The sequence below is a fragment of the Argopecten irradians genome, chromosome 2, assembly GCF_041381155.1.
Source record: "Argopecten irradians isolate NY chromosome 2, Ai_NY, whole genome shotgun sequence".
NCBI classification, from domain to species: Eukaryota; Metazoa; Mollusca; class Bivalvia; order Pectinida; family Pectinidae; genus Argopecten; species Argopecten irradians.
Genome location: NC_091135.1, coordinates 11,259,415 through 11,279,249, shown reverse-complemented (window position 1 = coordinate 11,279,249; position 19,835 = coordinate 11,259,415). Strand labels below are relative to the sequence as shown.

Below are 19,835 nucleotides of genomic sequence, written 5' to 3'. Positions count from 1 at the left end.
CCCAAGCACATGCTCAAAACGAAAAAAACAAAAAATTGTCCCAGAAAGATTTAGAACAGTACCGGTACGTACCACACTTACCATGATCACTTACATTCGTATGTATGTATATAAAAAAAATTTTTTTTTGGTTTCCCTTAAGATTTAATGTGCTAATTGAAGACATATATCATTAATAAAGGAATTACTGCCAAAAGCTTGTGAACCCAGCCTTATAATTGAAAACTTATTAGAAAATTACAAACGTTGGTTTACAAGTGTAGGGTAACTGTTTTAATAATCATACCCATCAGACTTGGATTAAAGCTACACATTATGGGCAAATTAACATGTCAACTGTCGGAAAATGTACATATTAACCATTTTATCATTTATATATGTGTCCTACTCTGTGAGTTATCGTTAAGCTCCTTGCACCAATTAATCCAATGTATGTAAAACCTGTGACATATACCAGACATAAAATGACCCCACCCCCCATCTGATGGCAAGAGCATGAAAATTGTTAGGAATCTGACTTTAAATTCCAGATCTGTATGGAAATTATTCAGTTTGAAAATGGTTAATGAGAGCTAAATTCCAAACCTGAGTACCCAGAGATAACCATAGACCAGTCTTAAATGACTCAATTTTCTCGCCATATGTATTTATATAAATCTCAATATATCCCACTACTTATAAATCAACTTAATAGATCAAACTTTTACAAATCAAAGATTCAAACCTTTATCATGCAGCATTAAGTATGATATAATTTAAATTATAATACATACGCACCCTTTAATCCAGAGACAAGCTTAACCTTTATCTGTTGTATTACCTTTATTTTCACTAAATGATGCTAAGTTGATGTTTTTCTATTTTGTTCTTTATTATAATTTTGGGAAAGTTCAATGGTAAGGGACAGCTATTTTCATGGTCAAGAAAGTTCTATTATCCACCATGATTTCTATTAATGCTTTTTTTTTTGCTAGTCCATGGAACACATGTACCATATTTGTCCCAATAAGCACCCATGTCCCTATAAGCACCCCTCCCCTTTTTGAGGCCTTGATTTCAATTGCTCAGGCATAAATAATGACCAAAACTACACAAAACTGTATAGATTTGCAATAATTTCATCTCATAAGCACCTTTTCATTTTTTTCAATTTTTTAAACACCCTGTCCGCCTTTTTATGTCCAATACAGTAGGTGTGAACGTAGTGGAACATCCTAATAGTAGGCAATGGTGACCGAGCGAAAATGTAGGACAATTACTAGATCTGTTGGCGAGATACCCAGATACCACTGTTTTCAGAGAGAAATTCAAGCATGTCAATTTAAATGTCTTAAATCAAACGATTGAAATGAGAAGTCAGCAAGGTGGTAGGAACAGAGAGGTGTATATATATAGTACAGGTATTAAGCTAAGGTGGAGGGGGAGGGGGGTGCAGACAGACCTATTGATTGATTGGACTTAATTGTTACAAAACATTGTGATGACCATTGGAGAAGGTATATTTAGGTTTTACCTGAAGGGGGAGTGATTGACAGGTGATGCAAGTGTGTAAACAAAGTGTATTCATTTTTATTCAATACAAAGATCTGGTAAACGGAAAGATGTAGGGGGAATATTCCGTGTCAGGAAAAGCCGACCTTATGATGCAGTAATATGTATCTGATACAAGTGATTACAGGAGTGGCGCAAAATTAAATACATCCTTCCTAGCATATATATAGTCACACCATAGTCTATATCACTGTTCAATATACACAGCGACAACATACACACCAAATCCATCACAAATATTCAGCAAATATTAGACAAAGTGTCTTAACACAAACTTTACAAATGACTCGTTAATATTAATTATAGATTCATTAATCATACCTTTATTCTATCATGATTAATTAATCATACCTTTATTCTATCATGATTAATTAATCATACCTTTATTCTATCAAAGAAATGAACACAGGAACAATGCGGCTTGTATTTTGCCATGGTTTTAAAAAAATATACATATAATTATAATATATACACTGTAACATACCAGTATACATTTATAATACAGTACTTACAGGTATTTGTACTGGTTTCACCTGTCTGCGTGTTTACCTTATTAAATCTGACCTGGCGACACAACAGGTAAATGTTTGACAAAATGTGTGAAAAACCACCTTACCTCGAAAGGCTGGGACTGCTTGTTGGACTGTTTCTTGTCTGACTTTTTGGATTTTAATTCAAGTGTAGCACGCTTTTTCTGATCAGAACTATCACCGCGTTTAACACATAATGATCCAATGGTTTGATTTGGTTTATAGTCCCGCGGTTTGCCAGTTTCCTCCGACAGAAGAACAATGGTGTGACCTGATGGATTTAGTCGACTTGACGCCGCTAAATTCACCAAAAGGTCCAACATAGGTATGCTGAAATATGAGAAATAAAAAAAAACTTAGATAGGGTAAATAATACAATTACATACCTGGCCTACGGAATCCTTAGTTCCATTCATTACACCTGTCATTTGCACCTGCTTCTTTTTCCGTTTAAACATGATTTCTTTTTTCAAAATAAGCCACACAGATTTCACATTAAGCCTTGTATGGCCTAAATTAGGCCCCTAGGGATCTAAGAGGGTCCCTTACGGCTCAGTTTCGGCCCCTACAGGATGGTCAGCCCCTTTGACAATACTACTACAGGTAATGTGTGAGAGTGAATGTTACTGTTGTACAGTATACACACACTGGGTCACATGACCAGCTCGTATGTAGTATAGATTACCACAGTCAGGGATACTATACGCCTTTGTTTATACAGTAGGGGATCCTAGCGCTGTAAAGTCTAGCTCTATTAAAAGCTACCTGCCCAAACGGTATCCTAGCTAGTATCATCTCTTCCTGTACTAGCCTAGGCTTCATATTGCCTTTGGCTGGCATCATTTTTCAATGTCAACTATTTACCTAAACTAGAACTCCCAGCCATTAGGTATAACTGCCCAAGCCATTGCCAACACTATCAATACACCCATAACCGGTAACCGCTAGAAAAAGGGTCTTAGTATGCTGTGTTAAAGAGCTATCAAGCAAGTTTAGTTTTAATCTTGACCTTCATTAAAGTTCCTAGAATGTTTTCAGGTTCTTCTTTACATATAATGCTAAGATACCTATGCATAGATCTTGTCCTGATATTGGACCAAACTGGTTAAAGTGGGCTTCAGAGTTTGTTAAAATAAATGACCTTGACCTTCATTAAAGGTTACAAAGGTCAAATGGGCAACTGCTCTGTATTCTTGAGATCATCAGAGCTCTGATGTTGCTTTGAGATGGAGCACTCTTGATTGATTGGCTACTGTATTAAAGCTTAACCTTGTGACCAATAAACAACTAATTTTAGCTATGTCAGTAAAGTTTGTATAACGACAGGTCTTGTTATAGTAACTTGATCAAGAGACAATTACGGGATTGATGTCTCTTCTCATTACAATTTAGTATGATTAATTATTAAAAAAAAAATATGATGATTGCATTTGAGCATTTGATGATGTACTTACAGGTATTTGTACTGGTTTCACCTGTCTGCGTGTTTACCTGACCTGGCTTAATGCTTCTTGACGTTAACTTCCTGTTTTACCTTTGCTTAATGCTTCTTGACGTTAACTTCCTGTTTTCTTCCTAGCAGCAAATCAAGAAATTCTCTGGACTATTATATCAAATAATTTGTCCTTTTAAAGGCTTATTGATCATTCCTTATAAAACAAACAGATTAAACTGTATCATTCTGCAAAGATTAATATCTAAACCAGAAATCATAACTATTATTACAAGCTGGATACATTATTTTCCTTTACAAGAGTAGGGGATGTGTATAATATGATAGTAAGCATATAAACTGACTAAGGACTACCGCATTCGACCCAATAATTAAGTGCCCCTCCCCCTTTGTGAGTTGAGGCCTCAATTTCAAATGCCCAGGCATAAAGAAAGATCAAAACTACACAAAACTGTATAGGTCTGCAATATTTTCATCTTATTAACACCTTTTCATTTTATTTTCAGTTTTTTAAATGCTCTGGGCGCTTATTAGGCCAAATATGGTAGTTTATAATATTCCTGAGGACCTTGATAAAATTATGCTTTTTTATTTCTTATTTCCCAAATTCCCATATAGATGGTCATTCCTGACTTTGTGTACCCTAGCTATTGGTCAGTACAAAAAGTCACCATTACGATGAGATGACCGTTGATAACAACACGGACATTCCTTAGTACACAGCTGTAGATAAGAATACTTGTATCACAACAAGAAGAAACCAATTAGGAAATAGTTTGGTGTCTATCAACTTTAATCTATATAAAGAAAGATCAAAACTACACAAAACTGTATAGGTCTGCAATATTTTCATCTTATTAACACCTTTTCATTTTATTTTCATGTTTTTTAAATGCTCTGGGCGCTTATTAGGCCAAATATGGTAGTTTATAATATTCCTGAGGACCTTGATAAAATTATGCTTTTTTATTTCTTATTTCACAAATTCCCATATAGATGGTCATTCCTGACTTTGTGTACCCTAGCTATTGGTCAGTACAAAAAGTCACCATTACGATGAGATGACCGTTGATAACAACACTGACATCCCTTAGTACACAGCTGTAGATAAGAATACTTGTATTACAACAAGAAGAAACCAATTAGGAAATAGTTTGGTGTCTATCAACTTTAATCTATATTTGGGCAAAAAAATAAAATTATAGTCTGTTTCAGAAATGTAGAGAATGTACCTGTCACAAACTTGATAGAGACATGAATTTTTCATTGGCTTTAACTTGAGTAATAAAACCTAGTTTGGTGAGCAGCTAATCAATATTTCTAGACAAAAGCAATAAAAATCTGTCATTGTTTTAAAATCGATCATCAGAAACATCAAATCACTATTAACTATTCATAGCATTTATTTAGTCTATAATAGAAAAGTAAACAAATTATAGTTTTTGCTCCAACCAGAGTGAAATTATTACCTTTTACTTAAGATCAACTGATTATAATTTTAATAATTTGGATAAAATTCTAATTCAATTAAAAACTGCAATGTTTTATCAACAAATACATGCAAAAATGGTTTAATAATTCATGGGTCAAAATAAAGGCCAAAAAAATCTTATTCGACAATATATCTAACACAGATAAAATAATGAGAGGCAGGCTTGAATGAGAGAGGGGCAGACTGATGGATAAAATACAAAAGGTAAGTCTATATATAGACAACCAATGATGTCATATTATTTAAGGAACATTTGACATTTCTCCTTGAATAGGTGCGGTGATAGATTTAATGATAATTTATTGAGAAAATACAGGAAATAAGTATACCCTGCTATGAATATAGAGATAAACTTTAAAATCCATAAATTCAGTTTTTCAGTTTGGTCTCCACAATAGTAAGCTGTTGTCTATCAAGAATACACTATAAGGGCCTTTGTAGAAATGTTGACAATATTGTAAGTGATATATGATATAAGGCAGACATTCCTGTGGTGAAAGAGTGTGTGTGAAAATCAAGCATTGTGGAATTCATGGACTGGACTAATCCTACTCAGTCATATAAAGTATGGCTGTCTAATGTTGGCGTGGTTTGATTTCTGGTGTTTCGCAAGGCTACATGATGATGTTTGAAGAAGTTTTATTGTGATAGAATAGTTCTGATGTATGTTTTATAGTGCTATCTCATCGACTTGCACTGTCAATGAAAACTCAGCTCAGCTGACAGTAGGAGTACTAGTCTAATTTTTAACATGTAAAGGTTTGGTGGGGGATGTGTTCAGCTACAAATAAATTGTAAACACTTCCCCTGAACTGAGAATAAATACAACACTCAGGTTTGTGACACTTGATGTACCCAGAAATTGTTCTGATGATTTACAAATATCAGTTTAGTCTTCTCACTCTGTTACAGATAGGATTCCCCTTATAGCTATACGTATTCAACCCAATAAGTGTCCAGGACGCTTAAAACATTGAAAAAAAATGAAAACATGCTTTAATTAATAAAACAAAATTTTTGCAAACCTGTACAGTTTTGATAGTCTTGGTCTTATGCACAGGCAATATTGAAATTCGGGCCTCAAAATGGGGAGGGGGCTTATTGGGTCGAATACAGTAGGTCATTTACTATACAAATAGGGAACTTTACATAAATAATGACAATATCCTTGACCTACTATCCTTCAAATTTAGAACATTTTCTTGACATATTCCATGTGCATACTTATTAATCAAAATTCTTCCCACTGTTGAATATTAGGAGGAATTTTTAATGAAATGTTGATTTTAGGGCACGAGCACTATTCATAGGACCAGTCCAGATTTTCTCTCTCTTCCAGCATACATAAAACACAACAATGAAATAAGACTGTAATATCTGTGACCACGCCCCAGTCACAGAAACATGTAACCTTTGTCATGAACGCAGACTATAGCTTTCTTCCTCACATTGGACACCTGGGTAGCATCATTATACAATAAACAGAATAGAATCCAAATTACACAGTAATTGTTCCCTAGCTGATGGAATTTATTTTAAGTTACAATTTTTTTTTCTTCAAATTAATGATGCTAAACCAGACAAAAAAAACCCAGAAACTAATATATACATCTGAAATACACAATTCTTCTATGAATGTGTTTTTGATAACCTTATCATCACCCATGTACATAACCAAAGGAATAAACTTTCTTTTAAGATAAATATCTTAAAGCTGAAGGATGAAGGAGTTACCTCCCTCTATATATCAGTCTTGGATGCGGTGGTGAATCAAATACAGTAAAATGATGCTAATGTATTGTTAATAATTTAATTAGCACTGAATGAAGTGAAAATTGAATATCAGGATCTGTCCATTTTGTTTTACAGTAAATAACTGCCAAATTTCCAACCACATCCTTGTTTGTATTGGTTCTTTTCACTTGAATACTATAATAAAACTTTTGTTTTTCTTAACTAGATTTAACCAAGACTGAAATGTTTAAATCCCAGGCCCTTATCAAATACAACACAGTTTGGTAATATGTATCCTGGATACTCCATGGGTTACTATCACTGTCTTGAAATCCACCCCTGGAATATGCCATAGCAAAACTGAAGACAGTTTAAGAGATAAAAGATTACCTAGCACATGCCTTCAGAGACTTCTTTCGAAGATTAGAGATGTCATGATCCCAAACTTCAAAGCCACACAGTCAATCACAATTGCAAGCAGAGGCCTTCAGTTTTTCGATTACATATTCCATGGAGGGGTGGATATACTAAGTGATAGTAATCCCTGGAGTATCAAGGATGCAGTATACTGTGTTCTAGTAAACAGTAAAACATGATTTCACTTTACTTGGCCTGGCATCACATCACCTACTCTTACTTGGCCTAGTATCACAACCCAGACTCTAACAACAGTAAACCATGATTTTACTTTACTTGGCCTAATATCACACCCAAGACTCTAACAATAATAAATCATGATTTTACTTTACTTGGCCTAATATCACACCCAAGACTCTAATGATAATAAACCATGATTTTTCTTTACTTGGCTTAACATCACACCCCAGACTCTTTACAACATTAAACTATGTTTTTACTTTACTTGGCCTAGTATCACACCCCAGACTCTTAACATACAGTAAACTATGTTTTTACTTTACTTGGCCTAGTATCACACCCCAGACTCTTTACAACATTAAACTATGTTTTTACTTTACTTGGCCTAGTATCACACCCCAGACTCTTAACATACAGTAAACTATGTTTTTACTTTACTTGGCCTAGTATCACACCCCAGACTCTTTACAACATTAAACTATGTTTTTACTTTACTTGGCCTAGTATCACACCCCAGACTCTTAACATACAGTAAACTATGTTTTTACTTTACTTGGCCTAGTATCACACCCCAGACTCTTAACATACAGTAAACTATGTTTTTACTTTACTTGGCCTAGTATATCACACCCCAGACTCTTAACATACAGTAAACTATGTTTTTACTTTACTTGGCCTAGTATCACACCCCAGCCTACTGTGGAAAGTAACAACATATTGTTATATAAAACCCAGTGAAATACCCAACAGATGGCCACCGACTGCTGTATACACAGATTGATGAGGATAACACACACCAAGTGTTAAAAGTTTGTAACCAATCTTCATCTCAAATGTTACAATTTGTAATATATAAATATAAATATATATGACACGTTTTATGTATTACACCCAGACATATAAAAAGTCTAATATGATCAGGCATACCAATTGTTTTAATCAAGAATATCAACACTTCAGTTATATTTTGTTGACTTCAGTTGTCCTCTATTTGAATGTCTTCCCCTATACTGACCACCCCATATACTGACAATCCTCAAAACTGACCATCCCTTAAACTAACCTTCCATTGTACTGACCATCCCTTATACTGACCACTCTTATACTAACCTTCCCCTATGCTGACCATTCCCTATACTGACCATCCCTTATTCTGATCAACCCAAATACTGACCACCACCTATCTGACCATCCCCTATACTGCCTGCCCCTATACCGACCATCCCTTATACTGATCATCCCCTTTACTGACCACCCCTATACTGACCATTCCTATACAGACCACCCCTTATACTGACCATCCCCTATAATGACCATCCATTTTACTGACCACCCCTTATACCCGCCACATCCTATACTGACCATCCCTTATACTGGCCACATCCTTTACTGACCATCCCTTATACTGACCACCCCTTATACTGGCCACATCCTATACTGACCATCCCCTAAACTGACCACCTTTTATACTGACCACATCCTATACTGACCATCCCCTATACTGACCACCCCATATACTGACAATCCTCAAAACTGACCATCCCTTAAACTAACCTTCCATTTTACTGACCATCCCTTATACTGACCACTCTTATACTAACCTTCCCCTATGCTGACCATCCCCTATACTGACCATCCCTTATTCTGATCAACCCAAATACTGACCACCACCTATCTGACCATCCCCTATATTGACTGCCCCTACACTGACCATTCCTATTCTGACCATCCCTTATAATGACCATCCCTTATACTGACCATCTCTTATACTGACCATCCCCTTTACTAACCACCCCCTATACTGACCATTCCTATACTGACCATCCCTTATAATGACCATCCCTTATACTGACCATCTCTTATACTGACCATCCCCTTTACTAACCACCCCCTATACTGACCATTCCTATACTGACCACCCCTTATACTGACCATCCCCTATACTGACTGCCCCTATACTGACCATTCCTATTCTGACCATCCCTTATAATGACCATCCCTTATACTGACCATCTCTTATACTGACCATCCCCTTTACTAACCACCCCCTATACTGACCATTCCTATACTGACCACCCCTTATACTGACCATCCCCTATAATGACCATCCATTTTACTGACCACCCCTTATACTGACCACATCCTATACTGACCATCCCTTATACTGACCACCCCTTATACTGGCCACATCCTTTACTGACCATCCCTAATTATACTGACCACCCCTTATACTGGCCACATCCTATACTGACCATCCATTATACTGACCACCCCTTATACTGACCACATCCTATACTGACCATCCCCTATACTGACCAGCTCGACTCTCTATTATTTTTGTTAGGGTCGTACATCTTACTAGACAGTATTGATTGTGTGTCTCTCAGTTCAATCAACGGATGTAACCAATTCAACATGTCAATGATAACTGTCAGTAGAATGCCAAACTATTTACAATTTCGAAATGTCACATCTCTGAAGCCAATCTATGGATAATTTACTAAGTATTGGTGTTGATTGCAACAGTGTGTTTGAATTTGTGTTTATTGACCTAACCATTACGCTAACCAGTCTTTGGTATTTACTGACCTAACCGTTAAGCTAACCAGTCTTTGGTATTTATTGACCAAACTGTTAAGCTAACCAGTCTTTGGTATTTACTGACCTAACCGTAAGGCTAACAAGCCTTTGTTGGTTATTGACCTTACCGTTAAGCTAACCAGTTTTTGTTTGTTATTGATGTAATAGTTCAGCTAACCATCCTTTGGTGTTTATTGACTTAATCATTAAGCTAACCAGCCTTTTGTGTTGTCTGACCTAGCCTACAGACTCGGAGGTTGAAGCATGAGGTTGTTAACCTCTAATCAAACTAATACCCAGGGAGTAAGATCTGCTAAAGGTGTTTTCGTGGTGATAGTATATAGATTAGGATAAATAACAAATATTGATAGACAAAGTTACTTCACAAGGTTATGGAAGAGAAACATTGAATAGATAATATTTTTCAAAACATTTCACTTTTATCTTTGTAATGAAAACTAGATACAGTTGAATGTTTAGTTCCACATTTATAAGTTATGGTGTTGAATTTTTATCTATTGGCAGGTGAGGACGTTACTTACTTAGAGTTCACAGTTACATGTTTGAGGCGACCGTCTGGCATGATGACAGCTAGATCCACATCATCGCTCACGATCTCATTCATATTCTCATCGTCCGGCGGTTCAGAGGGATATGTAATTGGCACATTGCCATTGTTCTGAGGCTGTTTCATGAACTGCTTCGGACTGAACTCCTTTCTACTTGTCTTGGCACTCATGGCCCTACTGTAATAGAAATAAATAAGAGTAATCTTCCTTTGTCTTTTACACGAATGAATGAATGAATAAATGAATGAATGAATGAATGAATGAATGAATGAATCAGTCAATCAATCAATCAATCAATCAGTCAATCAATCAATCAATCAATTTTACATGTCCACATGCTAAATGTCAGAATTTCAGACATATAAAATATAGGAGGAACTGTAACAAGTGACATTGTGGATAGAAAGATGATGACTCAAGAGTTGTTCCCCTTGAGTTTGCCAGGTAGGTGTTCAGATTAAAGATAATTCAAAAACAAAAGCAAACAAGGTACTTGAGGTGGCATTACTGAAGCACTCACTTCCGAGATACAAGTGTTAATTTATAAATCCTTACAGAAAAACAATAGCATTCATTCTAACACTCAACTTCACTTAAACCATCCATGTCATCTCCACCATTCCTCAGCCTACAAGCCATATGCTTGCAATTTCACACACATGAAATCCAAAACGATGATAACATTAAACCTATAGTCAACACAATTTCATATAAATTGAAAACCCTTAGTTGAAGGAATGGCCTCACCGCTGGATCTTTATCAAATCCGTTTAGGTTGTGCCGTTAATGCAGATCTTATTGTGATAGTTAGCACAAATCTGATATATTGATGAATTATAGTGCTACCTCGCTGAATTGCACAACAGATGCTTAAAAACCAACATAACTATATTTTATTACTTTATTAATGAATATTTTTTGTGATAAATTCTGGAACCGAAAGTATGTAATCTTCCTAAAATTCCCTTTTAATCTCCAATCCTGATCACTGAAAAAGCTTCATTGAATCATCGATTTAAAATTATGATAATCTCCTCAAATCTTAGAAACAATATTCTTAAAATGTTTTGGTCTTTACAGGTTTTAACTACCTGTCCCTCCGAATGTATTTTCATAAAATTCCTGATTACACCCCACCAGTTGTTAAAGTGCAAGGTATCATTGCATAAGTCTGAATAGGAAAAAAAACCTATTTACTTAACTAATCTTGTATAACACAGCAAACAGTCAACAGCTGAGGGGTATAGTTTGATAAAATACCAGAGTTTTACCTACGGAGATATTTGGAAGAATCACAAGGCCACAGACACAGTCTCTAATGGCCTGATAAACGCCATTACAATAGGAATGATCTCCTGAGCTTGCGATAAGTTTTCTATCACCGTTTCCGCGAGTTAACAACACTGTCACCTAATGGTTACGTAGAAACGTTTAACAGACGCCTAGAAACGTCGTACCACACCCATAATGAAAAAGCATTACTTGAATCTTAGGTGGTAGGTTAATTGTGATTCCTGTCGTACCAGTTTAGGCTGTTGCTACCCTTGGTTTTAAGTATATGTAGTGCCACACCCATAATGAAAAAGCATTACTTGTAGATCTTAGGTGGCAGGTTAATGTGTGATTCCAGAGAAATGTACCAGTCTAGGCTGTTGCTATTCCCTTGGTTTTAAGTATAACAGAAGCCTGTAGTGCCACACCCATAATGAAAAAGCGTTACTTGTAGATCTTAGGTGGCAGGTTAATTGTGTGATTCCAGAGAAATGTACCAGTCTAGGCTGTTGCTATTCCCTTGGTTTTAAGTATAACAGAAGCCTGTATACCTCACCCATAATGAAAAAGCATTACTTGTAGATCTTAGGTGGCAGGTTAATTGTGTGATTCCAGAGAAATGTACCAGTCTAGGCTGTTGCTATTCCCTTGGTTTTACGTATAACAGAAGCCTGTCGTACCACACCCATAATGAGAAAGCATTACTTGTAGATCTTAATGGCAGGTTAATTGTGATTCCTGAGAAATGTACCAGTCTAGGCTGTTGCTATTCCCTTGGTTTTAAGTATAACAGAAGCCTGTCGTACCACACCCATAATGAAAAAGCATTACTTGTAGATCTTAATGGCAGGTTAATTGTGATTCCCGATAAATGTAATAGCTGTAGTCTAAGCTATTCACTTGGGTTTTATGTTTTCGCTTACCAAAACTGTTCTGATTGGAACTGTTTCCAGTATCCCTGTAGCATTTTGTATTTTTGAAATGGATTGTCATTTCAATTCTTATATGTTGTTGTGTGCATCAGAGAAGTCTAATACATTACAGATCTAATCATATATAGATATCCTCATATCAATTCGATAGACAACCTACCACAACCTACTGTCCACTTCTCACCCTAACATTGAGGTCCAGCTGACTAGTGGTCAGTCTATATACCAGTGACCAGTCTATAATTAGTGACATCATCACCCCCACTGGTGACATTGAGTGACCTGTTGAGGACTGGTCAATCTGAGCAGTCCTCATGATCATGGCAATACAACAGAATGGAACAATGTTCTTAAAACAACAGGACAGAACCATGTCCTTTAACACAAAACCTCAAAGATCCCTGACTTTGACACCTGGGGAGACATAACAGACAGATGGTCTACGACACACAAGTATCTTGATAATTAACTATTTCTACATTTGTATTAGATTTAAAAGATTAAACATTCCCATGTTAATCAAAGACAAAAACAAAATATATTGTGTCACTGAATGACTGAATTATTGCCGTTAACTTTTAATGATCCCTAATTGCCGTTCACTTTTAATGATCCCTAATTGCCGTTAACTTTTAATGATCCCTAAGTGTTACCGTTTTTAGTTTTTAACAACTTAAATAAAATTATAAACAACTACACCATTGGTGTTAAAATAACAAATTTTCATAATCAAGAAATTTAAAACAACAAAAAGTCAATTTATAGTTACCCATAACTATATATTACTTGTCAAAACTTCCAAGAACCATATAAATGATATTGTATTGGCATATGTGTGTGTATTACACCAATTATATAACCTTCTTTATGTTGCTTTATTAAGCTCTATACTTTGCTTCATTACAAGCTCTTATATTTAATTTCATTACAACAAGCTCTTTTCTTTGCTTCATTACAAGCTCTTTACTTTGCGTCATTACAACAAGCTCTTTACTTTGCGTTCATTACAACAAGCTCTTTACTTTGCTTCATTACATCAAGCTCTTTACTTTGCTTCATTACAACAAGCTCTTTACTTTGCTTCATTACAACAAGCTCTTTACTTTGCTTCATTACAAGCTCTTATATCTAATATCATTACAACAAGCTCTTTTCTTTGCTTCATTACAACAAGCTCTTTACTTTGCTTCATTACAACAAGCTCTTTACTTTGCTTCATTACAACAAGCTCTTTACTTTGCTTCATTACAACAAGCTCTTTACTTTGCTTCATTACAACAAGCTCTTTACTTTGCTTCATTACAACAAGCTCTTTACTTTGCTTCATTACAACAAGCTCTTTACTTTGCTTCATTACAACAAGCTCTTTACTTTGCTTCATTACAACAAGCTCTTTACTTTGCTTCATTACAACAAGCTCTTTACTTTGCTTCATTACAACAAGCTCTTTACTTTGCTTCATTACAACAAGCTCTTTACTTTGCTTCATTACAGCAAGCTCTTTACTTTGCTTTATTACAACAAGCTCTTTACTTTGCTTCATTACAGCAAGCTCTTTACTTTGCTTCATTACAAAGCTCTTTACTTTGCTTCATTACAACAAGCTCTTTACTTTGCTCATTACAACTTTGCTTCATTACACAAGCTCTTTACTTTGCATCATTACAACAAGCTCTTTACTTTGCTTCATTACAACAAGCTCTTTACTTTGCTTCATTACAACAAGCTCTTTACTTTGCTTCATTACAGCAAGCACTTTGCTTCATTACAACAGCTCTTTACTTTGCTTCATTAAAACAAGCTCTTTACTTTGCATCATTACAACAAAGCTCTTTACTTTGCTTCATTACAACAAGCTCTTTACTTTGCTTCATTACAACAAAATTTTTATTTTGCTTCATTACAGCAAGCTCTTTACTTTGCTTCATTACAACAAGCTCTTTACTTTGCTTCATTACAACAAGCTCTTTACTTTGCTTCATTACAAGCTCTTTACTTTGCTTCATTACACAAGCTCTTTACTTTGCTTCATTACAACTATGCCATCTTTAGCTTTTCTCATTACAACAAGCTCTTTACTTTGCTTCATTACAACAAGCTCTTTACTTTGCTTCATTACAACAAGCTCTTTACTTTGCTTCATTACAACAAGCTCTTTACTTTGCTTCATTACAACAAGCTCTTTACTTTGCTTCATTACAACAAGCTCTTTACTTTGCTTCATTACAACAAGCTCTTTACTTTGCTTCATTACAACAAGCTCTTTACTTTGCTTCATTACAACAAGCTCTTTACTTTGCTTCATTTACTCAACAAGCTCTTTACTTTGCTTCATTACAACAAGCTCTTTACTTTGCTTCATTAAACAAGCTCTTTACTTTGCTTCATTACAGCAAGCTCTTTACTTTGCTTCATTACAACAAGCTCTTTATTTTGCTTCATTACACAAGCTCTTTACTTTGCTTCATTACAACAAGCTCATATATCTATATATATAATAAAACTTCATTATAAGCTCCTGCTCCTATCCTTCCCTTCCCTGTTATATGAGCGGAGGGTATATCAGACCATTATCCTGGTGCAGCCTGAAGCCACTATAAGTCTGCTACAGTGATTATACATTATAGATGTACATTGATTTTGTACTGGGTCAGTCTACACCTGGTGTACCTATATAGCCCAGACCAGTCCTCAATCATCCATACAGATTTCATTACACTCTACCAAATAAGCTACATTCATAACCAGATTAACCCCAAAAGTAGGCCACAGTATTGAAGGTTAACACTCCAAAGTGTACTCCGAAGTGTACAAGGCAAAAAGATATTCTAACTGACCCACACAATAGAGTCCTCACAAAAACCAAACAAACTGACCCCTTCTTATTATTATTTCTTATCAGCATTATTTATATATATGGTGGATTGGCAGTGGTCTGCTTTAATTATCTTTGTGAAACTAAGTAATTCAGGAGGCCCACTTATACCCCCAAACACCCCTTTCAATTTTGTAATGAAGGGGAATAACTATAGAAAAAATAGAAGTAAAAATCTTTGTTCTGATACATAGAAAATCTATGAGGACAATTGTCACCAAGATTCGTTATAATCCTTCCAGTAGTTAAGGAGGGATAGTCATTTGATCAATTTGACATACATTGTAGAGTCAGATGAACAACTCCAAACTTGTATACCCCTATATAACTTTGTTGCAAGGAGGATGGGTGAATAATAAGATACTGTGAAGGTGTTGATTTTTGGTGGTATTTAAATCAGAGCATATACAGTTGGAATCAAATTGTTAAGGAATTCAGGTTCACAGAAACGTTTCCATTACCAAAAGAAACATGAAAACTATAGGTTAAGCAATTGAGATAGCTACAGATGCTACATGTATGTTTCTTTAAGTAATAGCATGGAGCAAAAAAAAATCTTACTGGATAAATATTCCCCAAAGCATTGACAACTATATGTGAACATGTTACTACTGCACATACATAGTCATTTACCTGGCTAATTGATATATTGTCACTTTGTACCTGGTCATGTATATATTATCTACCTGTAAACATACTGCAGCACTTACCTGTGGTAATAGGCCTTAATTACATGATCTTAATTAGCACAGCACCACATTCCACTTAAGGTAAATAGTTTGTGGAACACCTTAACGAGTTATGTATCTCCTTAATAACTTAGTCACAGCTTAGGTAAAAAAATTATAGACTGTTCACAACCAGGCGAGTGGAAATACCACTTACTACTTCAATAGAGATTTAATCATCTTGCTTGTGGGTAGAATTAACTTATACCAATCATGCAAGTTTTGATGTAATACCTGAACTTCAACAACACTTCAATCTCACAAAAAGACGGAGTTTCAATTACAGTTGATTCACAATCACAGCATCCTAAAATCACCATCCATACTATTTACTGAAATCACACAATTACTGAGGCTGGAATATATTCTGAAGTCACACAATCACTGAGGCTTGTATCTATCTGAAATCACACAATCACTGAGGCTGGAATATATCTGAAATCACACCATCACATGAGGCTGGTATCTATCTGAAATCACACAATCATTGAGGCTGGAATCTATTCTGAAACCATACAATCAATGAGGTTGAAATCACACAGTCACTGAGGCTGAAATCTATGCTGAAATCACAGTCACTGAGGCTGAAATCAGACAACCACTGAGGCTGAAATCACAATCACTGAGGTTGAAATCTATGCTGAAATCACATAGTCTGCACTGCAGAGGCTGAAATCTACGCTGAAATCACAATCATTGAAGCCAGAAATCCATGCAGATACTGGGACTGAAGGCAGAGAGGGTTATAATATGACTTGGTGTCCTGGTCGTGGTCGAGCTGATATAGGTATACACACATATATATATAGGAGCGCTGTGATTTCTCTCTCCCCACCTCGACCCACATACACCTGAACAGATCAGGTTTATTTATCTGCTGTATAAACAGAAAATAAGACTGATCAAACATGGTCCTGTTGGCTTTGTATGATTATGTTGTAGAACTAGTACTGTAGGTATTAGAGCTCGAGGCTCACAGACACAGAGCAAGTCTTAAGTAGGGGGAACAATGCTATCCATGGAAGAGGCAAAAAGGTCAACGACAGATACATTCGGATTTAATCAAAAGCATTGAAAAATAAAAACATTATTAATTAGTCAAGTCAATCTCCTCAATTCATAAGGCTTTTATATCTTATTTTAATTGAGAAGTCATGTAAACACTCACTCAAACTCACTTCTCGAAACTTCAGAAAAGAAAATTAAAAACATTACAAGAATCCACAATTATTAAGGCAAGTGTGCAATTATATTTCACTTTATTTTATTTACGAATATCTGAGTCCAGTTTCAAAGTTTGAAAGTTCACAAGGTGTGCAGACAACATGCATGTCTAAGCATACTGTGTTATCAACAGACAAAACAAAATCAGATTTCACACTTTACATGGCAGACACATAAAAAGGTCTGTTGATGAATTTGTTTATAGGAATCAAGCCGATATCTGATCTGTCCTCATCAGTTCCGCCTGAATGCATCTGTCGAGGTCACACGGTACAGACTATAGATACACACCTGCCTTACAGGTAAATTATAAACGAGATTTAACATTCTCTGAATCTTAAAAATGTGACAAATCTGAGTGTTTGGTGTGATGTGATTATATCATTATACATGTGACTTAGACTGAACATGCCTTTACCTTTACATAAATGCCCATGTTTTGTTAAAAGTGATGAAGTTTTACAAGTACAAGAATAAGTTTGATATATTATTCTATGAGTGAGTTAACATTGTCTATGAAGCATGCCACAAATGTAAACAACTGCAGGAAACAAGTACATGACGTAAAACTTTAAGAATTTGTGCACCCTAATAAGGATATATATTTACCTGACAAATGTAACTTCCGAAGCACACCTGTAGAATGTTAGTCACATTAAGAAATTCACCACATTTCTATCCTATACAGTCCATAAAATGTCAGCCTATTCACGGTGTTCGCTGCGATCTATCCGGCGACGCCCACCTGAGACTAATCAATACAAGGCCTTATATCTCCCCAACCAGAAATATTCTCCATTCATGGAAAGCTTCAATAAGCCCTCTATACAGATCCTCTCTGGGACGGACGATCAAAGATATCAGAGAATTCAGTCCGCATGTTGTCATCATATATACACAGGTTCTAGTTGTTTTGGATAGGAAAAAAACATTGGTCACTGCAACTTCCCAAAATTGATAACATCACATATAATTGGTCCTTTACTGCTCCAGTTATGTCAGAAGTCCTTGCAGAATTTCAAAATGATTGACCCTGTGACCTTGAATGAAGGTCAAGGTCAAGCATTCAAACAAAGCTAATGGCCGTTTACCTCACTCCCCAGTTTGCCATTTGTTCCATATCAGTATAGTCTGGGCTTCTCATGCAATATATATCTAGCAAATCTAGTCAGCATGCAGATATCCAAAATCTAGTTCCATTTTAATTTTGTGTGGGAGTTGTTGTTTGGAGGGGGGGATCCAAAATCCTAAAGCTTCTGTTGAAATATAAAGGTCAAAGTTCAAGTTTAAAACTGTTTTTCCAATAATGACCACCACAAATTTCGATTTGTTGCTGGTCAATGATTGACAGCTGGTGAGAGTATGTTAGTTGTATCAACAGGCTTGAGGCCTGATGAATCAATCTCCGCTAACAGCTCCATCTAATTCTGGCTAGTGGAATCAATTCCAGAGTACTTCTGCTTCAATATTGGTGGCCAGAAAAACCCTCAACATCTTCATGACTGTTACAAACCCAGACAAATGCTTGGACTGCAGCCGGGGAAAAGCTACGAAGTAATTGGCGAGATGAAACCTCGCAATAGGTGAAGTCATGTCGGCAGGAATCATGTGAGAAAACAATCGTGAATGTAAGATTTTTAAGCATTCAGTTGGCAATTATGGTAGTAAAAATGCCACCTTGATAAAAATAACTTTAATGAAGAGTGCTTCATGTTGACTTTACATTTATCCAGTTGGCATTCATACTCCCATAGCTGCCAACTGAATGCAGTTCAATACAATCTTTACATATGATAATAATGTTATAATAAAATTGAGAGATTTTGCATCCATACTGAATCAACAATTCGTTATCGCCAATTGAAAGAACAGACGTCTTCAGTGAATGCTTGAACAGTTGTGATATCACAATAATAATGGCGTCAAAGTAAGTGGATGGCAGTGCAGTGTCATGTGCTGAACATCGCCAACTGCATTTTGGTAAGGTTATAGAATATATAACGCTGCAGTGAAAATGTAAATTTAAACCTGTGAATCTTAAGAACATCCAATGATAAAACAAAGACTGACTGAAGCTTAATTTTGTCGATTTTCTAATGAAATATTTATAGAGGAAACTGTAAACAGCTATCCACTATAGCTGAAAAAAAGTGGAATATCATGATTAGTACGTACCAGCTTCAGGAGTTGATTAGCTCTGCCATGTTGTCAATGTTTAAATACTGTAATACTTATATTACTGGCTAGGTAGCTTCCTGAAGTCCAGCAGAAGGACCAGACTAATTTACTTACCATGTT

At 35.7% G+C, this 19,835-nt stretch overlaps 1 protein-coding gene across 9 annotated transcripts in view; it reads right to left on the bottom strand.

The window, feature by feature from the left end:
- Positions 1-19,835, bottom strand: part of LOC138314444 (protein cordon-bleu-like) — an 82,968-nt gene that overhangs the window by 28,909 nt on the left and 34,224 nt on the right. For 7 of the 9 annotated variants that reach the window (XM_069254773.1, XM_069254772.1, XM_069254779.1 and 4 more), the window contains 2 exons: positions 10,480-10,683; positions 2,168-2,411 (listed from right to left, as the gene is read on the bottom strand). In XM_069254773.1, coding sequence (XP_069110874.1) covers positions 2,168-2,411; positions 10,480-10,683 — 448 coding nt within the window. Of the gene's footprint in view, positions 1-2,167; positions 2,412-2,467; positions 2,716-10,479; positions 10,684-18,146; positions 18,165-19,835 lie in introns of those variants that run through there. The other 2 variants (XM_069254778.1, XM_069254781.1) reach the window with 2 other exon arrangements.